The following is a 23,338-nucleotide window of genomic DNA, read 5'->3' as shown; positions in this document are numbered from 1 at the left end:
TAAAGCTAGGACTCAAAAAGTATGTTCAAAAAGGCAGAACTCCAGGTAAGAAAATCATATGGCAAATGCCATTACACATATTTAATTTAAGTTTCTGTTAGCACTAGAACCGCCAACAGCGTCAGCGCCTACAGAGATATCATTTCAAATCATTTAATTTGTTCCTCTTCATAATTTCCTTATAAACTAAGTAGATTTAAAACTCACTTAATTTGGTTCATTTAGAAATGGCTTCAGCTTATCATCATAACAGATCCAAAAGTTCAGATTCATTTCACAATAAATCAAGGAATGATGCTCTTCTACAAACAAAAACAACATAATTAAAACATTTAAACAAACTACTAAAAAGTAGATGAACTACATTATTCAAAAGGTCACAGAAACTTCTGATCAATAACACAGGGGAGATAAACGATCTCTCTCTCTCTCTCTCTCTCTTTGCTTAATCGATTTGAAACCAAATCTAACGTAGCTTAAACTTAGCGTTAGCATTCTAGCTAACACAACACATGCACGCACCTTTCTCCGTGGGGTTTCTGTAGTGACGAATGAAGTTGGATGTTGTGTGGTCGTGTCACTGATCTTTATGCTGCAGACCTTGCATACCGCTGTTCTCTTCTCATTACCGTCATCGACAAAATAATCCTTGAATCCAAACTTCACTATTTTTGGAGTAACGCTAGCCGCTGCCGTGTTAACCTAGACTCCGGCCTTCTAGTGGGTTGCCAGGTTTGCGCGCACGGCGCTATAATCACGTTTTTCGAAAAAACTAAACGTAATATCTCACTACAAAAACAAACGCCAATATTTAATTTTAAACGGTCAAGTCCTTTCAAGTCATCCGTCTCAAGCTTAAGTCAAGTCTCAAGTCATGAATACCAAGTCAAAGTCAAGTCAAGTCTTTTATCCATGTTAGTCAAGCAAGTCTCAAGTCAAACAATATGCGACTCGAGTCTGACTCGAGTCAAGGCATGTGACTCGAGTCCCCACCTCTGGTTCACATCTACACTTGCAGATGTGAGGCGATGATAGAGTGCAGCCTACATGGTCCAAACAGCATTTACTGTCCTAAAAGATGAAGCCACCCACCTGATCCCGAGGACGCGACCAATCTTCCTCAAGCATACACCTACTTCAGAGACTGCAGCATCAAGCTCTCTTAAGTTCTTTGGTGACTGATGAGAGAGACGGTATAGCTTGTCAAGAGAAGCTGTGAAGTGGTTCCTTCAGGTGCAGTGCTTGACTGCATCTGACACAGACAACTCCAACCTATGGTTTAGACGATGCCAGCCTATGAGGCCTGGGTACTTACTTCTCAGTTTTGTGTAGACGCCATTCTTTCTGCCTGCCATTACGGAGGCTCCTTCTGAGCAGAATCCCACCAGACATTCTTTCAGAAAACCATATTTCTGTAGACAGTTCAGTCGTTGACTAATGACACCATCTGCAGTTGTACTCTCTCGCTCGAGAAGATCTAAGGTCACTGGCTCTGAGCTATCAGCTGACGTTCTTAGGGACACAATAAGACGAGACTTCTTGCTTAATGATGTGCTTTCTTCCACAAGAGCAGTTAGCTTTGGTCGGGTGTCACGGTGATACTTGCCAAGAGGGCTTCCCTCGTTTCTTTTGAGATAAAATGTACAATGTCTGTACATGTAACATTTGAGTGGAGTACTCGGCCAACATTTACACCATTTATCATTTGTAGTTCTATTAGTCCAGGGCGATGGATGCCGCTCTAAAGACATTATGGTGAAGCCAAAATGTCTTTTTGAGTTTTTAGAAAGCTTGATTTTAAAGCTTCTTCATTTTGTCTTTTTACTATGTCCTGTGCTAATGTGTGACTCTGTGAGACACTATGTTCATTTATTTTCTTTCTCAAAATTTTCATTTGCTTCTCATTGCTGTTGCCATAGGGCCGACCCTACCGTTCTGCCATCAGTAGAGAATGAGAACCTGTTTCCCTGTTCTCATTGCCCCAAGGGATCCCCTTCCCCGCATGACTTGCATCCTATTTTTTTATTTCCAACTATTAGAAATGGATATTTCTGCGTAAAATATTCCAATTGACTTTGATTCCAGCAGTCAGGCAAGTTGTCAGCCTTTCCTACACTGCTTCCCTGCTCTGCTCTCCTCAGCCTGCTCTACTCCTCTCCTCTCCTCTCCTCAAGTTCCTCCACTCCCTTCCCTTCTTTACGCTGCTCTGATCCTCTCTCTTTTCCAAGCCACCCTGCTCGCCCATCACCTGCCTTGTTCTGCTCAACTCTGCATTTAAATGTAGGATAATTAACAAAGGAACTTATGGTGAATAAATAAAAGATACAAATGGCTTTGACACGCTAAGTAGCAGCGATGTCTTGCATACCTTTTAAAGAAGTCTGTACGTTTCCTCCTTTTTGCTTCACTCATTTCTGCATCATGCCTCACTTTAAATAAATATATGCATATCTCAGCTTTATGCACACACATACACAGCATCAGGCTGGGGCCAGTTGTTTCATGAGAGGGGTACAATAAAAGCGGGTTAAATTGACAAAGACAGTATAAAGTAATTTTGTAAAATAAACATAAAATACAATAATTGGTATTTGTTTTGGTAAATTTAAGTGACAATTTAATTAAAAAACATAAACAGTATTTGCTTTTATAAGGTAATGAACAGTTTAATCTCCACTGTACATCCGGGTCTCTGATTTGATTTAATTCCAATAAATTGTAATATTGTAACCTTTTTTGGAGGGTCCCCCCCCCCCCCCCCTAGAACCGCCCCTGCATAGCATGGTTTAGGAAACGGGCGCTCTGCACGGAGGAACCGCAGCAGAGTCCCGCGGTCGGTGCAGAGACACACGTTCACTGACAAAGCTAACAAACTATAGCTGGTCGCAGAGATCTGCTATTCTAAAATAAAGTCAACAATATCGACCATTGGCTGGTGTCTTTCTCTTAGTTTAAGAAACACTTGATTTGATCAAAAGTTAGTCAAACAAAAAAATGTTATTTAACTTAATGGTAGTCAAACGTAAAACCAGAATATCAATAATATCAAACCTGTCAGCGTATTACCTATTTGTCTCCACACCTTTTCCCGGATTCACCTGTCATGGCCCGTCCACACAGTTGAGCAATGTTCAACTTTTGACGCCTCGGCGAGGCGTCAGCCAATCAAATCATATGCCAGAACAAGCTCTAGCCAATCAAACCGCTGCTTGTGTGTCAGGGGCGGGAGATTCATGTGATTGCAAGCGTCAGCGCACGCCGCTGTGTGGACGGGCCGTCACTCTGCCGGCTGTCTGTGTGACTGACGGAAGAGACTGTGTGGTCGCCAATCAGCCAAGTAGATTTGAAGAAAATAAAGAAAGGGGAAACCCGCGAAAAATTTGAAAAGTGCAAGTCATCGTCGCGTCATCTTATTTATGTTCCCTACAGCGAGTGTTTTATTGATTTTTCGAATTATTAAGAACCTTAAACATATAGAAAGAAAAGTTTTAACATGTATATAGTTTTTGTGTAAACATATAATATAGGCATGCTGCATACATATGCGAGGGGCATGACGTCATAGCATTTTCCTATGTGCCGGTGCTTAGCCCCGGACAGCCCCGGCCCAATTTAAACCCCTACACGTGTACTGTACACGTGTGCAAAAAAACCACAAAAAAATCCCTGTGCGGTCGGATTAGAACAATTGTAATTAGGATTTAATTGTGGCAAATGCAAATTAGTGAAATAAAATCAGCCTTTGTGTGGGTGCAAGCTCCTAAAACACCATTAACCCTGCGTGGTGCTCTGTGTGCAGGAATTAGATTATGTGATTGCCTGCGGACATAAAGCAATGCGTAGGTTGAGAAAACAACCAAGAAAAAAACAATTAATTTGCATGTGAATTCCCCATTGGCTCTCGCTTAGAAATTAAATAAATAATACAAGGTTTAAAAGCAACATTTATACACAACGGATCAGACTTGTTTTCTCCACAATGCATTCTTTAGAATAAGAAAACAATATTCGGTGATTTCATGAGCAGTGGTAATAGAGCAATTAACAGGAGGCAAAGCTCCACTTTTGAAGAGTTTTCTGTTATTTATTGGTATAATGGGGATCATTAATATGCAAAAGCTGGGACTGCTAGCATTTTAAATTGTGTCACTTTGATTAAACAAATGTGTACTTTTGAAGACAAAATGTATCCACGCTACTCCCTTGCAAGCATGACGTTGACTTATTCCACTTTAAAGGTGGGGTAGGTAAGTTTGAGAAACCGGCTCGAGACACTTGTTATATTCCATGGAATGCTCTTAACATCCCGATAGCAATGCATATCTGAAGTGCTTTGACAAGAAAAACATAAAATGTCATCAGTGGAAGCCGTGGCGCTGTAAAAAGCTCGACCAATCATCTGAGCCGGCTAAAGTGACTGGATGGCCTACCTGCCTGTCAGCCTTCCATCGGGGCACAGACTGACCTCGTGCCCTCATTGGTCATGTGCGCGTTCGTGTGTGTTGGGGGAGGGGCTCTGTGAGGAAGTTGCAGATTTTTTTTTCAAAAATTACCTACCCCACCTTTAAGACAGGATGTCACATGATATATTTCGAGAGAGAGAGAGAGAGAGAGAGAGAGAGAGAGAGAGAGAGAGAGAGAGAGAGAGAGAGAGAGAGAGAGAGAGAGGAAAATGATGGGTACATTTTGTAATTTCATCCAGTCGTAAAGAAAGGAAACATATTTGATTATTAATTCAGAGCCGTCTTTTAATTAATAAAAAGCAGTTTAAATGCCCATTTTTTGTACATTTATATACAACAATAAATATTTGTGAGTAGTGCTGCGTACCTGGACTCACATTCAGGTTCAGGTCCGGACTCAAGTCCAGAGGTTCAGGTTCAGGTCCGGACTTATAAGTCCGGACCTGAACCCATGGCTTGTGTCAAGTTGTGCGAGTAACTAAAGTGAACTTATTGTGAGCTAATTATCAATTGAAATTAACTCATAAACAACTGAAATTCAAACTCGTCAGGTTTATTGTGCTCCCTTCCAACTTGTGTCTACATTTCTCTAAAAAGTACAAATGTAAAAAAAACCACTTTTTCCACTTAGTCTACAAATGACTTATGACAGCAACTACAGTGAACTACTACAAAGTTCAATATAATAATAATGTTTACATTATACAGTACATACTACATACATAGTGATGTACATACATACTGTTAGAAATTAAAATCAATGTTGATATGGCGTAATTTTGAATTAAATACACTATTTAATTTAAATCAGTTTTATTCTGAAAATCCGGAAGTTCACACTATTTACTTAATACTTTTATTCTGAAAATTCTTCACTTCCGGTTAGCATTAGCATGTGGGGAAATGCTACGTCTTCAAACCGTGAATCGAAGGTGAAATGACATGTGATGTTGTACACTGAGCACACTGGGATTAGCACTCATTTATTGACACTGAATAACGTTCATCAGGGAATGTTTAAATAACCACAGACACCAGAATATACGTAAGTGCTAGTTTTTTTGCGAGTCCAAGTACCGGTTCCTGACGTTCCGGTTTTAACCGGACTTGAACCGAAACTTTTTACAAGTCCAGTACCGGTTCGGCGTACCGGTACGCAGCACTATTTGTGAGTGCGTTGAGAGATGTTGTTGTGGAGAGTCGTTTATATATAAATCGCAAAATACATTTGTGAATCCTTCTGTGAGCATTTATTAATATTGAGACTGATCTGACTCCATACGGATGTTAAGTTCACCTGGAATGGTATCATCGACTTAGATGCTGCTCTTCTGTCTGTATTGGTCACATGACGCCCCTTTCCTGAAATGCTTCCTGTTCAGTATCCCCACTGATTTCCTCAACACTCTGGATGAGAGTCCACATCACATTTACTCTAAACTGTCCTTTCCCTTTCATCACTCACCTCAGCACCGGTCCTCTCTCCACTGTCCCTGTTCTGCCTCTGACTCGCTCTCAAGCGCCTAGAAGTCAAGAGAGGTGGTGAAGTGATCACTATGTATTGAGCAGTATACTCTTTCACATTGAACCATAACAAGTCTACTGAATGAAATACAACTGACTCTAAAGTAAGTCCCAGTCGGTGACATTGCACATTTTGAAGACTCAAAGTCCCAAGAATATTAGCTAGTCTGTAATGTGCACAGAAATAACTGAATACTGGATGGAAATGGCCTATAAGCACTCAGTAAAACATAAACACACACAACAAGCTTCTGAATGATAAGGAGTATAATTAAAACATAACGCACATTACCATTTTGAGAAAGAACTCGGAAAATAATCTCTAATGCCCCTTTCACACCAGCGCCTTTTCAGCTCCGGCTCGGAGCTAGAGCCTGAAAAGCGCCGGGTTTTCCTGTTCACACCGGAGCTGCGCCGGCTCTTAGCTCCGGAATCCGCTTCATTTCCAGCTCCAGCTGTCGCTATCGGATGCAAGTAGTCAGTTTAGCTTCGGTTGCTATGCCAACATCACCCGTTTTATACCAGAGAAACTTTCATAACAGCGTTGTGATGCCAAACAGTGTCAATTCAGACTGACACACATTCACTTAGGCTAAGGGGAACTGGGGATATGCATCAGCTGCTTGTGTGAGTCGGACAGTGAATACTTTAGAGCGGCCGCTGCAGTGCGAGCTAACCGGGAGCTAACGGGAGAATAAACTCCCGTGGAAGAGCAGCCAGCACTGCAGTGTGAGCTAACCGGGAGCTAACGGGAGCTAACTGGGAGCTAACGGGAGAATAAACTCCTGTGGACGAGCAGCCAGCACTGCAGTGTGAGCTAACCGGGAGCTAACGGGAGCTAACGGGAGCTAACTGGGAGAATAAACTCCTGTGGACGAGCAGCCAGCACTGCAGTGTGAGCTAACCGGGAGCTAACGGGAGCTAACGGGAGCTAACTGGGAGAATAAACTCCCGTGGAAGAGCAGCTCTGCAGCGGTCGGTAAATGCCGCAGAAACACATTAATAAACAATGAACCACGGCACTCTGGAGAAAAGTATAAGGTTGGAGAAGTCGTTATTCAATTTATTCTGGCTTCGTGTGATTAAAAGCAACACGATCATCGACCCGACGCAGTTCCCCGTTGTTGTTGTTGTTCTTGTGAGCGCCGTAATGGCTGCCATTGGGGAGCAAATCAGCGATGTAAACGGTGACGTCATGACGCAGCAGGGGCAGCTCTGGGGCGCCAGTGGGCGGTGTGCACAGAGCGGGAGCTGAAAAGGGAAACCGGAGCTGAACCAGAAAAGCTCCCGCTCGGAGCTAGAAACTGAAAAGCGCTGGTGTGAAAGCCGCATTATCGAACTGAGGCTCCAGTCAAACACACTGACTGCGTCTCTCCCTCACGGTGTTTACATGAGCACAGAGCGATGGGTTATTCATGTTCCCTGTTCACATGATAAATAGCAACCTGGCTTTTCGATGCCTTTTCTCATCTGAACTATTCAGTATTTGTATCTCTCTATCATGACATGAAGACGAAACTCCTCTCCAGAAGTGAGACGCCGCCGCCGCCATCACTGCTAACTGATTAACTGCTACCAGCTGAGGACTTACTTTCCTCTTCTTTGAAGTGTTCTTATGTCCATGTTGTCTGGGGGAGAAAACATATCAAACCAAGAGATCGTCAGCTTTGATTTTCGCTGTATTAACAATGTCCTGAACACTTGGTGTGTGCCTTACCTCCGCTACCGGCATCGCTTCGTACAACAGATCTGAGCTGTCCAACTACGGCAACCCTCCTTGAACATGCGCGCGCTATGGGAGAATCCGCCTTGGTGCGAAGTAGCAGTGAAAACATGGGACGGAGTTTCAGTGATTTGGGCTTTCTCTCAGTCAGCAAGTGGAATGGATTTGATTTTGTAAGAGCAAAAGTCTCTCTCCTTCACTCTGAGATAATTGCTTTCTAATCACCTACATCTCTACTTCAGTGGAGGTGGTAGTCTGTGTCACGAGCACCAATCAGCCATCAGACGTCTGAACGGTCACTTTCTGCAGCAGCTGTGGCGCTAATGAGGCCAGAGTGTGCTAACAAGAGAATACCAGTGGCAACCTTGTGAGCAGGAAATGAAACTCAGACAGATATGGTGCCAAAAGTCTAGTAGACGTCTAGACGATGCTGAGGAGAGAAAACGGTCACATGGTGTGGAAGTTAAGAAATCAAACCAGCGCCACTCTCCTCGCATCTTAAGTGTTTAAAGTTTAAAATCTAAAGATGTTTCTTGTGCTGCATCGTGTTCTTCTGAGGTCACTGCAGATGTTGAGTCCGGCTCGTCATCGCGATGCGGCAAATAAAAAAAATGTTTTTATTGCAAGGCAAGTTTATTTCTAAAGCACATTTCAACACAAGGCCATTCAAAGTACTTTACAAACATGAAAGACATTAAGAGCTTTAAGAAACAGAAAATTCAAACATTCAAAAACACCCATTTAAAAGCAAAGATAATAAAACGTGAATGGAAGGGACAGAGCAGTGTGAGATACATCTGAAATGTTTAGCTCGGACTCTCAATCATCGCTCACTTTTAAGCAGAAATACTACTTTCTCGTAGTGTTTCACGCTAAACGAACCCCCCTTTGGAAAATCTATTGAACCCAATAGAGTGTTGCAGGGATGACGTGTTTACAGCTGCGCATGGGTTCCCTCGACGAAAACCCCCGATGGGATTTCTCCATAGCATTTTGGACGCCGCTCATCCGCTCCCTCCACTGGCTTCCGGTAACTTCTAGAATCCACTTCAAGACACTGGTACTTGCGTACCATGCTGCGAATGGATCTGGCCCTTCCTGCATCCAGGACATGGTTAAACCGTGCACCCCAGCACGTGCACTCCGCTCTGCATCAGCCAGACGACTCGCTGCACCCTCGCCGCGAGGAGGCCCCAAGTTCCCATCAGCAGAAACACGTGGGTTTGCTATCCTGGCTCCAAGATGGTGGAATGAGCTCCCATTGACATCAGGACCGCAGAAAGCTCACACACCTTCCAGACTGAAAACTCATCTCTCTCGACTCCACTTCGAGCGATAGAACTACTAACAAAGCACTTATATACTAATAAAGGACTGGCTCCTCTAAAGCCAGTTGAGTAGCACTTGAAATACTTGGCTCTATGAAACCTGATGTACTTTATGATTCTGTTTTCTTCTAGTTTGTATCTGGTTGGTCGAACGCACTTATTGTAAGTCCCTTTGGATAAAAGCGTCGGCTAAATGCAATGTAATGTCATTTTGGAAAATAGCTGGAAATAAGGTCTGTGGTTGAGACACATCTAAGAGACGGATCACGTTTTGTTCAGCCGGATAATCTCCTAATTTTCTAATCGTAAATCTAGTAGCCAGAAGCAAAATGCTAACGTTATGCTATCAAGGAACTACAGCAGGGTCGCTGCTTCAACGTCGACTTAAGATCCATATTCAAACGTACAGAATCTAAATGGAACGAGTTGAAGCGTTTGTTTGAACAGTCTGCAGGAGGCATGACCGTGCTTACGTGTTCGGCGTCATGACGTACAGCGGCCTCGACAACTTCTGTAGTCCTGTTCAGCCACTTGGTAACAACCATCGTTTTTCAGACACGTCAACTCTTCAGAAACCCCCCGTGGGGTCCCTGCTGATGGATTTAATGTCGTAACGTGATCCGTCTCTTCAATGTGTCTCGACCACAGACCTTAGTTCAGCTATTTTCCAAAATCCTATGGAGAGATCCCATTGGCTCAGAGACGAGGGAACAGGAAGTGGTACAATGCTAACTCGCTTGGGGGTTTTAGGGCTTGTCACTGCACCGCTGTATATTCTGAAAGTTCAACGGATCCTGGCCATAGTTGTGCAGCATATCAAATGGTTTTGCCTCATCCAGGGTCTCTCAGAGAATAGGGAGAACATGGAAACAGTTAAAAGGGTGAACTTGGGACTTATTAAGGACCGCTTTAGTGCTGATTTAGAAACCTGTCATGGCGGTTTGCAAAGGGAAGGAGAAGGGACCGAGGAATGAGAAAGAGATTCAAAGGGAAAGCAGTAAAGAGAAAGATATACGGCAGTAGTATAAAAGGAATGGATTTCTGAACTAAGCGAAGGACATGTGGTAAATCTCGTCAGAAAATCATCATCGTGACTTATTCACTGCGCTAAAAACGACGAAAATAGCCATGAGTTTTGTTTCAGGGTTCAGAAGAATTGCGAAAATAGGCGAAAATATGGTATTTGTTGCAGAAATTAATCACTTTTTTGTACTGTAAAGATAGTCTTATGGGCTGTTTTTGTGATTCTCCATCGCTCTACATGTTTTAATTCCCCATTAGATCCGAATATGTCTTTATTTAAATGTACTGAAACTTAATTGCATAGATTACTGATAAACGTTCCAACTGATTAACTCAGTGCTTATTAATGATTATGACTTCTCCGCCTAACGATGATAAAACGTATGAAATAGATCGGATGATATGCAAACGAAGTGCATGTATACATGACTACAAAGGCTGTTATCAGAATGTCAATTTCATATATTTCAATTAGTTTAAGGCTTTGAAATAACTCATTCTCGTGTCCTGGGAAAAGCTGCTGTCAGCGAGATTTTGAGTTATTGCATGTGTCTGAATCGCACTGAAAACATGGCAATTGTTTCCAAAACGTTATCAACTTAGAAGAAATGTCTACGTGAGAAGCTAAACCAAATGTTTCTCTTCTCAAATTGTATCTTTCCAATCATTTCTGGGAAACGTTGAAGTGTGAAAACATCCAATAATGTCATAAAACAGCGATGGACAAAGACATTTGTTTAAAACTCTCACGACAACTTTTTGTTACTCTCAGCTCACGTTGGGAAACTTTTAAATTGCATGAATGCGATGTAAGGGACCAGTTTAGTTTAGTTTAGTTTATTTATTTTTTTCGAGCGTGTAAAACCAAAGAAAATACAAATGAAACAAAAGATGATCCAGACATGATACAGTACTATACAAATGAATGCAATAACTAAACGAAATATTTAAATAATAATTGAATAATCTGTAGTATCATTGTCTGATATCAATAAACAACAACACTTTAGCTAATTACACGTCCGAGAGTCCGGGAGTTCATACCCCATAAGTTCCCATTCAAATTGTAAGTGTGTGTTCAACTTCTCGGACAGTGAAATAGCTAATAGACACTGTCATAATCAGTGAGGAAATGTACCGTGTTACAGCAGCTAAGGTACAGTGCAAACAAAACGCCTAAGTAGGTTCAAATGTGGTGAAAGAAATGTATGTTTTTCAAAAGTGACTTTGAGCCAGTAACGTTGGCACATTGTAAGTAAAATTATACAAAAATGTGGAGCTAAAACAAACCTTTCTCTTCTCAAAATGGTTTGATTTCAATCATGTGGGGGATAAAGTGTGTATATAGCCAAACGGGTGGTGGGCAGTGAAAAAGCTAATGTAGCTACATATCTTAATCAGGGTCAGGAAAGCTTTATTCGTCCGCTCAGCGAGGAAATGTACGGCGTCCTTTAGCATTGGGAAAAAGCGCTATACAAATCTTATGTATTATTATTATTACTGTAGCAGAGGCACAGTGCAAATTAAAAGCCTAAGTAAATACAAATGTGGAGAAAAATAGGTAGTAATATTTACATAAAGTGAGTTTGAGCTAGTAGCAAATTGCATAAATTGCACATAAGTGTAGAATATATTGCACATGGTCAGAGGTATTGCACAACAGTTTTTATATGTACAGCAGGGGTGTCAAACTCAATTTCATCTTGGGCCACATCAGCATCATGGTCGTACTCAAAGGGCCGGTTTTATATACATACAAAAAATACATATATAAATATTTAATACATTTAAAAGAATGTATTATATATTACATTATTGCCGTCTGCATTGGATTATTATCGGATAGGGTAATAACTTAAGTCTCTTCAGTGAGAATGTCACAAAATGATTTAAAAAAGAAAAGCCAAATTCAAGTGACATTTGAAAAAAAAGTCAGATTCTGAGAAGAAAAGTCAAACTTGAGATGCATTGTGGGACATGTAGTTTATGGGCAACGTGCTTCTGTAAAGTAGCATGTAACCTATAGTAAACATATTATATTCTTTGCAGGCTCTTGTGGGGCCACAGAAAATGAAGTCACGGGCCGGATTTGGCCCCCGGGCCTTGAGTTTGACACCCCTGATGTACAGGCAGAGGTATTGCACACCTGTTGAAGTCTGTTTTGTGTAGGTGGTCTAACGGGGAATGTGGTTAAGGTTAAAGGTGGGGTAGGTAAGTTTCAGAAACCGGCTCGAGATACACTTTTTGTTATATTCCATGGAATGCTCTTAACATCCCGATAGCAGAGAATATCTGAAGTGCTTTGACAACAAATCCATTAAAACAATTCATCTGTCGAAGCCGTGGCGCTGGATTGGATGGCCTACCTGCCTGTCAGACTGACCTCGGGGCACAGACTGACCTCGTGCCCTCATTGGTCATGTGCGCGTTCGTGTGTGTTGGAGGAGGGGCTCTGTGAGGACGTTGCAGATTTTCTCCGGTTGTGTATTTTCAAATTCTAGCGATCTCGAGCCGGTTTCTCAAACTTACCTACCCCACCTTTAAGGTTCGTTTATTTATACAGCAGATTTCAGATACGACAGCAGTTCAAAGTGCTGTAAGTTATAGAGTCTTTGCAACAGTACTGTGCACTTATAAAGCCTGGATAACTATTTTACATATTTACATTTTGAGCAGATACATTTGACAACCAAATAATCCAATCCAATACATCATAAATATATTCAGCAGCAGCAGTCTTTCAAAGCTATCTCTGTTTTCTTCTTTAGCTTGTTAGCCGTCATTCGTGAAGTCTTGACCGCAGTGACGTTGCCATTGCTAGAAGGTTGTACTTTATCAACGTGCAGCCGCCCTCTCCTCTCCACACCGCACCATGTTCCTGAATCCCTGAAAGCAAGAATGATTTTGAAGCAGAAATAGATGTAACTAGACTCTGACAATCAACTGAATCAAGGCAGAAAGGCCTCGAGGGTCTCAGCATGTGAGAAAGAAATGTGTGAATATACCATGCTTCAGAAAAAGGAAAGGTTTTATCTGAGTGGGAACGCTTTGTTTTGCATGAAATTACAACTTCTCCGACATCATCGTTTCAGTAGTAATGTATCTGACGGATTCCTCATGACACGTTGACGGTGATAAAACCTTATTGTTGTTGTTGTTTGTTTCCCGCAGTATTTCAAACGCTCCTCCCAGTCTCGCCAGGGAACCGTTTCTGAGTCCAGCTTTGCACACGGCACCAATATCTCCAGCTCCAGAGGGACGGCCAAACATCCCAGGTAAGACGTTAAATCACAGCAGAGAGCGCAAAGTACACACATCCTTTACTCAAGTAGAAATACAGATACTCGTGTTTAAAAATACTCTGGTAGAAGTACTGACTAAACTTCTTTCCTCAAGTCAAAGTAAAGAGGCTTTGAAGTGTACTTCAGTAAAAAGTACCCATAGCTAGCAGCTGTTTTAAAGAGTACCTGACCTCCCTTTATATCAATAGAACAATAATGTCATTGTTAGCTAATGAATGTTTCCATGCTGAACAACGGCAACATGACAACGTTTCCATTGGTCCCTCTTCTTTAGAGAAGACCAGGAAGTGATGGATACACGGATCGTGTTCCAACCAATAGGCACGCAGTGACTCTAAAGAATAATGACCACGCACCAACACACATTCAGACTAAAGGAACCAGCTGTTTGGGAAATGAGAGAAGTAGAAAGTACAGGTATTTGAGTTCAACATGTAAGAAGTAGAAAGTACAGGTATTTGAGTTCAACATGTGAGAAGTAGAAAGTACAGGTATTTGAGTTCAACATGTAAGAAGTAGAAAGTACAGGTATTTGAGTTCAACATGAGAGAAGTAGAAAGTACAGGTATTTGAGTTCAACATGTGAGAAGTAGAAAGTACAGGTATTTGAGTTCAACACGTAAGAAGTAGAAAGTACAGGTATTTGAGTTCAACATGTGAGAAGTAGAAAGTACAGGTATTTGAGTTCAACATGTGAGAAGTAGAAAGTACAGGTATTTGTGTTCAACATGTAAGAAGTAGAAAGTACAGGTATTTGTGTTCAACATGTAAGAAGTAGAAAGTACAGGTATTTGAGTTCAACATGTAAGAAGTAGAAAGTACAGGTATTTGAGTTCAACATGTAAGAAGTAGAAAGTACAGGTATTTGAGTTCAACATGTGAGAAGTAGAAAGTACAGGTATTTGTGTTCAACATGTAAGAAGTAGAAAGTACAGGTATTTGTGTTCAACATGTAAGAAGTAGAAAGTACAGGTATTTGTGTTCAACATGTAAGAAGTAGAAAGTACAGGTATTTGAGTTCAACATGTAAGAAGTAGAAAGTACAGGTATTTGAGTTCAACATGTATGAAGTAGAAAGTACAGGTATTTGAGTTCAACATGTGAGAAGTAGAAAGTACAGGTATTTGAGTTCAACATGTGAGAAGTAGAAAGTACAGGTATTTGTGTTCAACATGTAAGAAGTAGAAAGTACAGGTATTTGAGTTCAACATGTAAGAAGTAGAAAGTACAGGTATTTGTGTTCAACATGTAAGAAGTAGAAAGTACAGGTATTTGAGTTCAACATGTAAGAAGTAGAAAGTACAGGTATTTGAGTTCAACATGTAAGAAGTAGAAAGTACAGGTATTTGTGTTCAACATGTAAGAAGTAGAAAGTACAGGTATTTGAGTTCAACATGTAAGAAGTAGAAAGTACAGGTATTTGTGTTCAACATGTAAGAAGTAGAAAGTACAGGTATTTGTGTTCAACATGTAAGAAGTAGAAAGTACAGGTATTTGAGTTCAACATGTAAGAAGTAGAAGTACAGGTATTTGGGTTCAACATGTATGAAGTAGAAAGTACAGGTATTTGAGTTCAACATGTGAGAAGTAGAAAGTACAGGTATTTGAGTTCAACATGTAAGAAGTAGAAAGTACAGGTATTTGTGTTCAACATGTAAGAAGTAGAAAGTACAGGTATTTGTGTCCAACATGTGAGAAGTAGAAAGTACAGGTATTTGGGTTCAACATGTATGAAGTAGAAAGTACAGGTATTTGTGTTCAACATGTAAGAAGTAGAAAGTACAGGTATTTGTGTCCAACATGTACGAAGTAGAAAGTACAGGTATTTGTGTTCAACATGTAAGAAGTAGAAAGTACAGGTATTTGAGTTCAACATGTAAGAAGTAGAAAGTACAGGTATTTGTGTTCAACATGTAAGAAGTAGAAAGTACAGGTATTTGTGTTCAACATGTGAGAAGTAGAAAGTACAGGTATTTGTGTTCAACATGTAAGAAGTAGAAAGTACAGGTATTTGGGTTCAACATGTAAGAAGTAGAAAGTACAGGTATTTGAGTTCAACATGTAAGAAGTAGAAAGTACAGGTATTTGTGTTCAACATGTAAGAAGTAGAAAGTACAGGTATTTGTGTTCAACATGTAAGAAGTAGAAAGTACAGGTATTTGAGTTCAACATGTGAGAAGTAGAAAGTACAGGTATTGTGTTCAACATGTAAGAAGTAGAAAGTACAGGTATTTGAGTTCAACATGTGAGAAGTAGAAAGTACAGGTATTTAGGTTCAACATGTAAGAAGTCAAAGTAGAAAGTTGTCAGCAAATGAAGTAGTGGAGTAAAGTACTGATACCAGAAAGATGTACTTAAGAACAGTAACGAAGTATTTGTACTTCCCACCTCTGCATGCAGGTGTAATATCACACCGGAGATAAAGACACTGCAGGAAAACAACAATAATACATATCAAACAAACAAAAGGCAACGTCAGTGTCCTCTCCCGTAATGAGCAGGACGCAGCGAAGAGAGAAATTGAATTATCCACATTACAGAGCAGCCAGAGCTAATTGCTGGTTTCCGGAAGAATGATAGTAATTATAATTAAAGCTCCAAACATGTTAATAAGCATATCTATAGCAGTGAGGCGGAGATAATATGGGAAGCACATATGCGAGGATTTTCATTTACGAGCCAGCGCTGGGATGTGAAGCCTAGGCAGATTTTTTTATTCTCACACTGCTCAGTGGTGTGTGAGAGCACTGGCATGTTCATCAGGAGCAACACACACACACACACACACACACACACACACACACACACACACACACACACACACACACACACACACACACACTCCAACACACACACTACTTCTGACAGAGTTGGAATTTACATCTCTGCCAAGGATGGATTTTGTGTTACAATACAAACATTTTCGACAATCTGAAGCAAAGAGGAGAGAGCTCCTGTACTTCTTTAATATTCGTTGTCATGGTTTTATACTCTGCCCCGGGTTTTAGAGTTTTACTGTGTGAGAAATAGCGAAAAGACAGCATTTATCATGAAGAAAACCCTTTATTAAACCTTTGACAATGTAGGGGGGAAATCAGAAAAGTAGTCGATGTTGCGTTAGCTACTTTGAGAGCATAAACCCTTAAAGGTGGGGTAGGTAAGTTTGAGAAAGCAGCTCGAGATCGCTAGAATTTGAAAATACACAACCGGAGAAAATCTGCCCCTTCCTCACAGAGCCCCTCCCCCAACACACATGAACGCGCACATGACCAATGAGGGCACGAGATATGTTTGTGCCCCGATGGAAGGCTGACAGGCAGGCAGGTAGGTTGTACTTTTTACAGTATTACGGCTTCTACAGATGACATTTTTTTATGGATTTGTTGTCAAAGCACTTCAGATATTCATTGCTATCGGGATGTTAAGAGCATTCCATGGAATATAACAAAAAGTGTATCTCGAGCCGGTTTCTCAAACTTACCTACCCCACCTTTAATACTAAAGCTACCTAGAAAAAGTATTTATACTAGTATGCTTGGTTATAAAAACATTCAAATTGACAATGCACATGTGAAACAAAACTATGAAAGAAATCATGCAATTAAAAAAAATGCCTCTGAATTTAGTGTTTTAAAGTGCTTATCTGTTTAAAGGACATACTTCCAGCAAAGTAATAAAATACCATAAGTTAAATATTTAACTTTCACTCACTTTCATTTTCCAAAAAGTCAGGTAAACGTCCACATTTTTACACACGCTATACAAACTGGTCTGACTTACTTGTTCATTAAAGGAAAGAATGTCAGGGTTGGTCAAAGTGGGTTGAATTAAAGAAGACAGAATCAACTCTTCCACACGTACGCTAAAACAGCTGCTCCAAAATCAAGCAAAAGAACAAAGAAGGTGTTTCCGCTTGTCATAAGTCAAACATTGGTAAGATGTCTTGAAATAAGACGGGATATTTAGATAAAGGAGATCTGGAACCGTAAATGTTGCTACACAATAAGCCTGAAATGCGCACAGGTTTTCTGAAGTTGTTTGGTGAGTTTCCAATACGAATTTTTGGTAAAACTTTTCAGGTACACATATTCACCATCAACTCGTTGTTCATTAACATAGAGACAAACTACTAGCTTATTTGTTATGAACGAGACTTCACTTTAAATAGGGAACATATTCTGAGTTATTTTGACACTTTAGTTTCATGTCTTGTTTCATAAGAATCATATTTGGTAGGTGTTATTATGGGAGAAGTACTCTTCTTGTGGAACTAATGCCTTATTACGGCCCGTCTACACTACAGGCATCAACAAATCTTGAAGCTTGCCGATATTTTGCGAGCAACGCGACCAACAACCAATCAGGAATCTCCCGCCCGCCCCCGGCACACAAAGCAATAGCAATGTTAAAACGAAGTAAACTGGATATAAAATCCCCAAACAGGCGAAACCCCACCAGTTTCCCCCACTGTCTCTGCCACCTCCCTCCATGCCTGGTTCCTCCGGTTTGTATCCCGTTAATAGTTCTGGTCGTAAAGAACCGGGTGATTTGCTACCGTAACTTCTCGTTTGGAATATGAGGAATTTAACTGCGGTCTGGCTCTCCCAGCTTGCACGCGGTCTGATTGGCTAGCGCTTCTACTGTCGGGATTTGATTGGCTGATGCCAGCTTCGAAAGCATCGGGAGCATCAAAAGTTGAACATTGCTCAACTTTTGATGCTCACGATGCAAAGCCATGCTCCGCTCCCCACAATGCAGTTCGGCGAAGATTCAAAATCTTCTACGTCACCCCATTCAAGTGAATGGGCGAAGCGTTGAAAGCGTTTTTCGATGCCTGTCGTGTAGACGGGGCGTCCGTGTCACAATCTGCCTGTGTTGTGTTTTGTCATGTCGAGATCTGTCTTTGGTTTTATTTTGAAAAGTATTCACCCCCCCCGTCTCGTCTGTTGCTTCCTGTCTCTGTGTTCCCTCCTGCCTGATTACCTGTTGTGTTCACCTGGTGCCCCTGTGTGTTCTCCTCCCTCCTCACCTGTGTGTCTTGTTTGTGTGATTAGTCTTGTGTGCATTTAAGTTCTGGTTTGTCTGTCTGTCGTCGTGAGATCCTTGTTGTGTTTAAAGTGTTCACAGGGGAGAGAGTTCTGCTCTGCATGTCTAGTTCAGTGTTTCTCAAACTTTTTCATACCAAGGACCACTTAACCAATAAAAAAACACTCGCGGACCACCTAACTCCACAAATATCCCAAAACACATCGTTTTTTACAAATCGCCTGAAAATGGTACAAACAAGTGGCCACATGTGTGATGAAGGTGTTTATCCGGGCTATATCATGCAATTGAAAGTGAAACTTAAGCTCGCTCCATTGCGGAGATATTCCCGCGAGAGTGCGGAAAACTCAAATTAATTAATTTATTTCAAATGTGACATTTTACCAATATACTCACGGACCACTAGGGGGCGCTCACGGACCACCAGTGGTCCGCGGACCACACTTTGAGAAGCACTGGTCTAGTTGTATCCTTGCAATAAAGGTATTTTTTCAGTTAAACCTGCATTTGGGTTCTGCCTGCTTTGCTCAACCCTGATACTTAGGCCCATATTGAGCATATTCAGACTCATGTCCAACACGTCCTTACTTGCAATAAGTAAGCACTAATTAGAGCAGGAGTGTCAAACTCAAGGCCCGGGGGCCAAATCCGGCCCGTGACTAAATTTCATGTGGCCCCACAAGAGCCTGCAAAGAATATAATATGTTCACTATACGGTTACATGCTACTTTACAGAAGCACGTTGCCCATAAACTACATGTCCCACAATGCATCTCAAGTTTGACTTTTCTTCTCCGAATCTGACTTTTTTTTCAAAATGTCACTTATTTTATTTTGACTTTTTTTCCAGAATTTGGCTTTTCTTTTTAAATCATTTTGTGACATTCTCACTGAAGAGACTTAAGTTATTACCCTATCCGATAATAATCCAATGCAGACGGCAATAATGTAATATAATACATTCTTTTAAATGTATTAAATATTTATATATGTATTTTTTGTATGTATATAAAACCGGCCCTTTGATGCTGATGTGGCCCGAGATGAAATTGAGTTTGACACCCCTGAATTAGAGGGTTATTGAGGAAAAAATCTTAACTAATGGTTTAGTACTTGTAGAATACGGTCATGTAGAATAAGGCATTCATAAGTGTTTTATAACGACTAATAAAGAGCCAATATACTGCTAATATGCATGTTAATGAACAACTAGTTGAATTCGTGTACCTTAATATAAAGTGTTACCAAACGCTTGTTTCATTTGAGATACGAAATAAGATGTTTTTGAAGATGCATTATATAAAAACCAAACCCTCTATCTCACTGCATTGTAACCTCTTCAGTTATCGGGTCTTATATCACCCCACCTCGTCACCGCGGGTGCTCGGGCTTTTAGCTGCACTGCTCCCAGACTCTGGAACCCCCTCCCCCCTCCCCCCGCACATCCGACAGTCAGACACCACCACCATATTCAAATCCCAATTAAAAACCCACCTGTTCAAATCTGCTTCCTCGCTGTAGTGCCACCATTATATGTCCCATTTGTGTCCACTTGACTGTCTCCTCCATGACTTCCTGTTTGTGTTTTTATCTTGTTCTGTTGCCGATTAGCGTTTATTTTTTTAATTATACGGTGTCCTTGGGTGTCATGAAAGGCGCCTAAAAATAAAATGTATTATTATTATATCGAGTGTAAAGACGTATTCTGACAATTAGACGAATATACTTGCAAGATTTTTTGTTTTACAGTGCGAGAACGATTAAGAGCTTTTTCAACATTAGAGCACGTAAACATGTCAGAAAATACAAATATGAACCTAAAAGTAAGCATTATATGTCCTCTTTAAATTACTACTTAAATTAGTTCACTTCTCCCTTCCTTTGACTTCACACCCTTCAGTGTGATCCAGTTAGAGACTTCCACACCTCAGCACACTCGTAGTGTTCTTCCTCTCCTGCTGAACAACCTTTCTGCACAAGCCGAGGGTTCATCAGGTTTTCCCAGAAGGGTCCAGGCGGTATTTGAGCAGAGATTTTCTCAGACAAAGTAGAAACACTATGAGACGACCTTCAACACCACAAAATCCTCTCCGCTAACGTTTTGGGCGAAAGTCGTGCCAGACGTTTTCCCCTCCTTCTCTTTCCTTTTCTCTCTCTCCGTGAAGAACGGAGTCGATCACAGGATTACTTGGCTGGCAGTGCGCTCACCACACATGTTTTTCTTTGTGGGTTTATTTGTTTGCAATCACATCAGCTTATGGGCAGAGACGTGGGCACTAATGTCGGGCAGTTCTGGGACAACAAAAAAGGCAAAAATAAACTTACCGAGGCTAATTCTGTGTCTCGGGAATATCTCGTTCGAATGTGTTTATAGAAAACTCTGCCAGCACTATTACAGTACGCACGGCTCAGCTGTTGTGGCTAAGAATCTACATTTTAAAGGCAAATCTCTCCTCCAAAGCAGCGGCGTTAAATATGAATGGGTGCCTGGAGAGGACATTTGCTACTTTGGTAAAGCACGTCGAAATGTACTTGTGTATTTTCTGGCTTCAACATCTCTTTTGACGGTTTGGAGGGAAGCAAAGAGGACATGCGTACACTGTGACCTCGTGCTTTCAGAGTGTTGTAATGCAACAGACTTTTAAGAGAGACACTTGTCCTTGACAGATGTGTAACTAACCAGATGCTGTTTTCCAGACCTTTTTCTACGGCAGGATATATTCCTGTGACCTTCGGGAAAATTCAGAAACTATGATCCTAGGAGGAACTTATGTCCTATTATCATTATTGATTTCAGAGCAGGGAAGTAGCTAAGTACATTTACTCAAGTACTGTATCATTTTGAGGTGCTTGTACTTTACTTGAGTAGGCTACTTCAATTTGATGCTACAGTACTCTGTACTTCTACTCCACTACAGTTCAGAGGTACATGGTGTACTTCTACTACACTACATGTATTTAATACCTTTAGTTAATTCACAGATGTGGATGAATGATGTGAAATCTAATCAAGTGTCAAGTACTTCTACTTTTACTAAGTACAAGATCTGAGTACTTCTACTTGTACTCAAGTACAAGACCTGAGTACTTCTACTTTTACTCAAGTACAAGATCTGAGTACTTCTACTTTTACTCAAGAACAAGATCTGAGTACTTCTACTTTTACTCAAGTACAAGATCGGAGTACTTCTACTTTTACTACAAGATCTGAGTACTTCTACTTTTACTCAAGTACAAGATCTGAGTACTTCTACTTTTACTCAAGTACAAGACCCGAGTGCTTCTACTTTTACTCAAGTACAAGATCTGAGTACTTCTACTTTTACTCAAGTACAAGATCTGAGTACTTCTACTTTTACTAAGTACAAGATCTGAGTACTTCTACTTTTACTCAAGAACAAGATCTGAGTACTTCTACGTTTACTCAACTACAAGATCTGAGTACTTCTACTTTTACTCAAGTACAAGATCTGAGTACTTTTACTCAAGTACAATATCTGAGTACTTCTACTTTTACTCAAGAACGAGATCTGAGTACTTCTACTTTTACTCAAGAACACGATCTGAGTACTTCTACTTTTACTCAAGAACAAGATCTGAGTACTTCTACTTTTACTCAAGAACAAGATCTGAGTACTTCTACTTTTACTCAAGAACAAGATCTGAGTACTTCTACTTTTACTACAAGATCTGAGTACTTCTACTTTTACTCAAGTACAAGATCTAAGTACTTCTACTTTACTACAAGATCCGAGTACTTTTGCAAAGAAACCCAGAAAGGTGCCAATATACAAACCACCGGGTAGCTTTGCAGGTTTTATGATACAAACTAGTTTGATTAATGTTCACTGATTTACAAAACGTCGTAAATCCCAAACAGAGCAACAGAAAGCTTACCTCAACCCGCTTTGCACAGATTAATTCTAAAAAATATCAATCTAAAAATGGAGGACTGTCAGAGCCCAATGAAAAAAGATAAATGGAACTAATCCAAATTGCAGTTGTATCCAAACAGAACCAGCAACAGTGGCAACTCCATGAAGCGAAACCAATGAACAAACAGAAAGATTAGCAACAATCCATCTATACGATGTGCCTGAAGCTGCATGCGACCTGCGCTCCTGATGAACCCACTCAAATCCAGTCAACTATCACACACATCTCCATATGGACAGCCACATATTCCACAAGTTAAACACCTAATAAGATATTCTGTCAGATAATCAGAAACAGAATCAGGTTTGTTACCAAGTAGGTTACCACGAACGAGGATTTGACCTGGTGTCGTGGTGCATATAGGGCTGCAACAAACGACTAATTTGATAATCGATTAATCTATCGATTAATGAAACGATTAATCAACTATTCGGACTATTACTGTATGCCTTGCACAATTTCTCAAACTCTCTTATTTAGCCATCAACTTTTAGAAAGTTTTAAAAAGGCAGACAGGTTAAGGGAGTGGGGGGGGGAAGTAGCGGACAAATAAACCTATGAAACTAACTATACAGTGGGGAAAGCCTCGGTAAAAAGGTGCGTTTTGAGGGCTTTTTTGAAAATGTCCAGGGTTGGGGCGCTGCGGATTTCGGGGGGGAGAGAGTTCCAGAGGGTGGGGGATGCCACACTGAAGGCTCTGTCACCAACAGTCCGCAAATAACTCTGTTACCTCTAATCATTATGTTTGTATAATGTAGTTACTCCGTGTGTTGCTGCTAGCATACATAACACCTGACTGAAAGCGTTCCTCTGGACGGGGCTGCAGAGCTGCTAGAAAGACAGTGGAACCCGGTGCATTCCTCCGTCTGGATGTGGAGCACTTTTGATAAATGTTTAGACAAATAGCTCGTGTTACCGCCCTTACATGCTAAACTCTTATTCCACTTTTGGTAACGAGCATTCTCCACATCGAGACGGGTAAAGTTTAACCAC

The 23,338-nt window shown here is 40.8% G+C and overlaps 1 protein-coding gene across 1 annotated transcript in view; it reads left to right on the top strand.

Annotated features, from left to right (window-relative positions):
* The window catches only part of LOC117443160 (pro-neuregulin-3, membrane-bound isoform-like), a gene marked incomplete at its 5' end in the record, with an annotated part of 62,536 nt that overhangs the window by 25,495 nt on the left and 13,703 nt on the right, over nucleotides 1-23,338 (top strand). Inside the window, one exon of the mRNA XM_034079110.1 lies at nucleotides 13,233-13,336. Coding sequence (XP_033935001.1) covers nucleotides 13,233-13,336 — 104 coding nt within the window. The remainder of the gene's footprint in view (nucleotides 1-13,232; nucleotides 13,337-23,338) is intronic.

This window comes from Pseudochaenichthys georgianus, unplaced genomic scaffold (assembly GCF_902827115.2).
Source record: "Pseudochaenichthys georgianus unplaced genomic scaffold, fPseGeo1.2 scaffold_548_arrow_ctg1, whole genome shotgun sequence".
NCBI lineage: Eukaryota > Metazoa > Chordata > Actinopteri > Perciformes > Channichthyidae > Pseudochaenichthys > Pseudochaenichthys georgianus.
This window is presented reverse-complemented; position numbering and strand designations above follow the sequence as displayed.